The sequence below is a fragment of the Symphodus melops genome (genome assembly GCF_947650265.1).
Source record: "Symphodus melops genome assembly, chromosome: 6".
Classification (NCBI taxonomy): domain Eukaryota; kingdom Metazoa; phylum Chordata; class Actinopteri; order Labriformes; family Labridae; genus Symphodus; species Symphodus melops.
In genome coordinates, this window is record NC_136696.1 from 2,151,610 (window position 1) to 2,156,609 (window position 5,000).

A 5,000-nucleotide genomic window follows, 5' to 3' on the forward strand; every position below is an offset into this window, starting at 1 on the left:
CTCTGCACGGGGTTTTTGTTGTGCGTTTGAACAAACAGCTCCAGCGTGGACAGCTGCTGCTCCTTCCACTCCTCCGGCTCCTCCACTTTTGGAGGCTCTGAGCAAACACACAAACAGAACCACCTTAAAGTCCAGCGTCAGGATCGGGTGTGTGTGTGTGTGATGCTGTGTGTGTGTGTCAGACTCTTCAGAAACCAGAGGCGACATGCTGTCGTTCTACGAGTGTGTGAGAGGAGGAGTCCTCAGATTTATTTTTGTTTTCTGTCGTTTAAATCGTGAAGATGAATTTGATTCACCGTCCGACAAACACTGAATCTTTTTGTTGTCGTTCATGTTGATCACACGAACACATATAGATATATGGATTGTATAAATATATGAATTTAAAAAATCATAGTGTATCTACTTATATATATATATATTTATTACAAATCAGCAGACTGTAAATATCAAGCACATTGTAAATGGATAGATTGGATATAGAGAGAGACTATGAGGATCACAGGAAGTTAATTTAATATATATATTGATCGTTGAGCTGATGAAAAAAGTGGGAGGGATTAAACAAGTTCTTCTTCCTGCTCCTTTTCAGGCACATCTTGTTTTTCTTAAATAATTTTAACTTTTTGTATTTTCAAGATTTTTATTTTGTTTGATGTAATCAATCAATCAGTCAATCAATCAATCAATGGCGTTACAAGTGTACGAGTTCAAATTACGTTTCGTACGTTTTTTGGAGCACGACATAGCAGGTGCCACACACACACACACACACACACACACACACACACACACACACACACACACACACACACACACACACACACACACACACACACACACACACACACACACACACACACACACACACACACACACACACACACACACACACACACACACACACACACACACACACACAAGCTCTATCTACCTTCAACGGGGGGGTTCCAGTAGTTCTGCAGCCGGCGCTTGATGCGGTACAGCAGGTTGGGTCTGGTGGGTTTCTGAGGAGGCAGATCAGGCGGCCGGAGGCTGGGAGCGGTGAAAGACACGACGACGTCCCTGACCAGAGGCCACTCCTGATCCAGGACCAGAGAGGGAGACAAGACACATAGAGACAACCTGATGACGTCTAAAGGACATCCAGAGGATGTGTTTTTATCAGTGACATTAAAAATGAGACTGAAGCCGTTTCCACAGACGAACTCCCCCCTCCAGTCCGAGTTTGTTCCAGGAGTGAAAACAGCTACTGAAACAACCTCTGGATGGAGAGAGGAACTCAGCAAAGTCAGAAAATTAGAGTCTCTCTGTCACCCCTGGTGGAGGACACGGCGTCTTTGCCATACAAGTCTTACCCGTAGAGTACTAAACCAATGTGCTGCATTTGTCTTCAGCGGTCCGAGGTACCAGTACCTACAGAGAGAAACTGAAGGTCACTCGTTTGTTCAGGGGAAACGTGAGGTGATCTGAATCAAGGTGAGGTCTTACTTGCTGATTGTTGCTGCAACATCTCTGAAAGCGCCCCAACGTAGTCCCATCAGAGCGAAGACCGGCTGCTCTTTCTCCCCCTAGAAAAAAAACAAAAAACAGAAACACACGTAAATTTAAAGTTCCTGTCACATTAAACGTCTCCGCACACTTCTGCTCTGTCGTCTCATGGAGGCGTCGATATTTTTGTTTAAAGGTCACATGTAAAATCCTCTCCTCCATGTTCCTCTAACATGTCTCTAGTCTGTCTACAACCCCCCACTGATGAGAGAAGTCCATCCTCTCCATCCTCTGCCTGCTCCATTTTTCAGAAAATGTGTGCTCAAACAGGCCGTTTGGAGATGTTCCCTTCATGACATCACAAAGGGCAGTAGCCCCTCCCCCAGGTGGGTGACACTCCCACAGCTAGGTGTTTGTTCTGTCCTCTTAGTCTGCCTTCTCACCGTAAACAATAGGACATGGAGCCAGAAAGCAGCGAGTACACCCGAGCCCTTCCAGAGAGGGGGCGTGGCCAGACACAGCTCATTTACATATTTAAAGCTACAGACACAGAAACAGCCTGTTCTGAGCAGGGCTGAAATAGAGGGGTTTATAGACATGATCAAATACAGGATCAGAGTGGATTTACAACAACACACTTCACACACATGATGAAGAGGAGCGAGGACACTGATTTCACCTGAAGAAGAGGAGGAGGTCATGTGACCTTTAATGCTAAAGAGAGCGAGTCACTCACTTTGATCTGGAGCACGTCCAGGGGAACCGTCTCTCCCCTCAGGATGGACAGTGTTGCTGACGTTATGTCTCTGTGAAAATGGAAGGAGGCGGCTCATCGCGTTGTTGTGTTCGATTTGAATCTGGATGCATGACGTCGACGAGCCACTTACTTGACCTTGTTGTCACTGAGAAGGTGAAGACTCGGACTCAGGGAGTTGTGAGCGCCCAGCGGGATGAATCCTATCGGAGTGCTGCTGAATGTGTCCTGTGGGATAAACGTTGAGAAGAGACAGTTTAATCGAGCTGTCCTTCTTAAGTAGCTGAACTAAATTATAAGAGATAAACAGGAGACCTATGAGAGGCTCACCTGATCCGGCCTCCGCAGTAGACCTGTGATGACCTCCTGCAGGGTGCCGTCTCCCCCGGCAACGATCAGCATGTCCGTCTGCTCCATGAACTCCATCAGTTTCTTGGCCTGTCCTTCGTAATCCGTCTGTAGAGAAACAGAGGACATGTAATCACACGTCCTCTACGATCTCTTAAAACCCTCGACGGACTTCAGCGTACCTTTACGATCGTGATCTCCACTCCAGCCAGGTGTAATATGGGCGCGGCGTTCTTCTCAAACAGGTTGTTGGCTTTCCTGGGGAGCACAAACAGAGGTCCTTCATCCTTCTGATGATACGAAACCTCGAATACAAATATGGACGGTTCAAATCGATGTGGAGGTGTCGCCTTCTCCTCCCACACCGTGATGCAAATTTAGTGAGCTTCACTTGTGTTCATTACGGGTCATCAGGGGTTTCTGGTCTTTGATCATCTGACCCCCCCCCCCACCACCTTGATCTAACGCCACCGAGAAGCTTTCTCTGCAGCTTCAGTGTTGTTACTCACGTCTCAGTCTTTCATCATATTCAATCATAGCTTGTCCTCGTATCACCTGAGTACGAGGACCTGAGTGAGTCGAGTAGCTCCAATGAGAGGTTTCTTTTTTTTTTTTAAACATCTCTGTCGTCTTACCCGCTGCAGGCGGCTGGGTTTAAAACCACCGTGGCCTTCCTCAGGCGCGCTTGTGGCTCGATCTGCTGACGACCAAACTCCTGAAAGAGACAAAGATGAGAACATTTAAAAAATAAAAAAAATGTTTTTAAAACTGGAATTTAATATGCTGGAATTAATAATATGCTATTAATATAATATATCTAATAGCACATATTATTAATATTTCAGCATATGTAATTAATATGCTGGAAATTAATGTGCAAAAAAAATAATAATTGAGAAATGTGTTGTTGTTGTTGTTTTACCCTGGCGAGGAGACACGCCTCTCTCCGCAGAAGATTATCACTGAGAATAAAGAAGACAGGAAACATGAGACAAAGACAGAAACAGCAAACTTTACATTTCCTCTACACACACTTCACACACACACACACACACACACACACACACTTTACACACACCCTGTTTGCGGGTTAATGATGATTCAGAGTCTGCAGAACAATAAGGACACATAAGTACGTTTATTCAGTCATCACATATCTGCCTCCAGATATAACATGTAATAACAACAGAGTGTTATTCCCAATAATAAGCCGAAGAAGAGCTCACCAGTGTTTCCCGTACAGCCAGTGACCCCCATAAGACAGCACGCACACAGCGAACGTGGACTTCTTCCAGTGATTCCGCAGAGTCCGGAACACTTTGACAACCCGGGCCATGTTTCCGATCCAAAGGCCCACAGATATGTTCAAATCAAGGTGTTACATTTACAGTCACGAATGACAGATATCCATATCAGCGGTCAGGAGAGAGAGAGAGAGAGCGTGTGGACATCTTGGGTGTAACGCCAAAACAGCCCCGGATAAAACACAGGGCGGAACCAATGTTGGGGCATGTTGATCTTTAACGCGACACACAAACATTTATTTGTCAAATTTTAATATAAATAATATTTTTTGAAAGCCGGCGTGGAATCAAATTGACGTTAAATGGGTCACAGTCGTGTTAATGTGTCTCGTTAGACCATTTTCATACAAAAACTACAACTCCCATGCGCTGCTGAAACAGTGTAAGGACCCCGCCTGAAAATTTAAGTTTTAAATTTTAATCATATAAATATAACTTTCATATCAATTTGGCGCACTGAACATAGATATTAAGTAGGGTGTGTATTAATTGCTTTTCTTTCCTGACATCACCGAATTAAAAGAGTTTATCTTTTTAGATTTCGCTCCGGCGGACACTTCGACTTCCGGTCCGACTCTCCGGCGTATCATGGCGGCTCAGATGGCGGTAAATTCAGGTAGGAGTCGCAGTTGTTGAATCAAATTAAAGTTATAAGTCGTTTGGTTTTATCCGTGGCATGTAGTCTTTTTTTATCCTCCACATAAACACACCTGTGTTCGCCTCGTGCTGCCCGGTGTGTCGCGTGTCGTGGTTAGTCGTCATGGTGACGGTTCACCCAAGTTCAGGCTAACTTAGCTTAGCATGAAGATACACGTTGTGTTAAAGTGGTTGGAAAAAGGGGATTTTACAGGTAATTAAACAGCGTTAATCACACTGCAGGTTCTCTGACGTGATGAAGAAAACACGACGCTTTAAATAATCTGAAATATAAAATGAAGTTTATTATTATTATTGTTTCAAAAGAAAGTGAAACTAACTGAATCAGTGTGTTGGCTCTGTTGATGTTTTTGTTAAGATGTCAGATTATTAAACTTTATTAGGAACTCTCTTAATTATATAAATATCTGTTTCTATACCAGCGCAACGCACTGTTTCAGTACTGT

General features: G+C 44.2%; 2 protein-coding genes across 3 annotated transcripts in view; one reads left to right on the forward strand and one right to left on the reverse strand.

Moving 5' to 3' along the window:
• agk (acylglycerol kinase) overlaps positions 1-4,076 on the reverse strand; it is a 4,861-nt gene extending 785 nt beyond the window's left edge. Inside the window, exons 1-11 of the mRNA XM_079346033.1 lie at positions 3,820-4,076; positions 3,516-3,555; positions 3,229-3,308; positions 2,776-2,851; positions 2,576-2,701; positions 2,379-2,473; positions 2,228-2,297; positions 1,492-1,571; positions 1,359-1,416; positions 935-1,082; positions 1-97 (exon numbers count right to left, since the gene is read on the reverse strand). The exon at positions 1-97 is cut by the window's left edge and continues 1 nt beyond it. Of these exons, the coding sequence (XP_079202159.1) occupies positions 1-97; positions 935-1,082; positions 1,359-1,416; positions 1,492-1,571; positions 2,228-2,297; positions 2,379-2,473; positions 2,576-2,701; positions 2,776-2,851; positions 3,229-3,308; positions 3,516-3,555; positions 3,820-3,929 (980 nt within the window). The 5' untranslated portion in view covers positions 3,930-4,076. The remainder of the gene's footprint in view (positions 98-934; positions 1,083-1,358; positions 1,417-1,491; positions 1,572-2,227; positions 2,298-2,378; positions 2,474-2,575; positions 2,702-2,775; positions 2,852-3,228; positions 3,309-3,515; positions 3,556-3,819) is intronic.
• Positions 4,077-4,397: 321 nt separating this feature from the next.
• The window catches only part of nup205 (nucleoporin 205), a 14,513-nt gene continuing 13,910 nt past the window's right edge, over positions 4,398-5,000 (forward strand). Inside the window, exon 1 of one of the 2 annotated variants that reach the window (XM_079345993.1) lies at positions 4,398-4,513. In XM_079345993.1, coding sequence (XP_079202119.1) covers positions 4,486-4,513 — 28 coding nt within the window. In that variant the 5' untranslated portion in view covers positions 4,398-4,485. The other variant, XM_079345992.1, reaches the window with a different exon arrangement.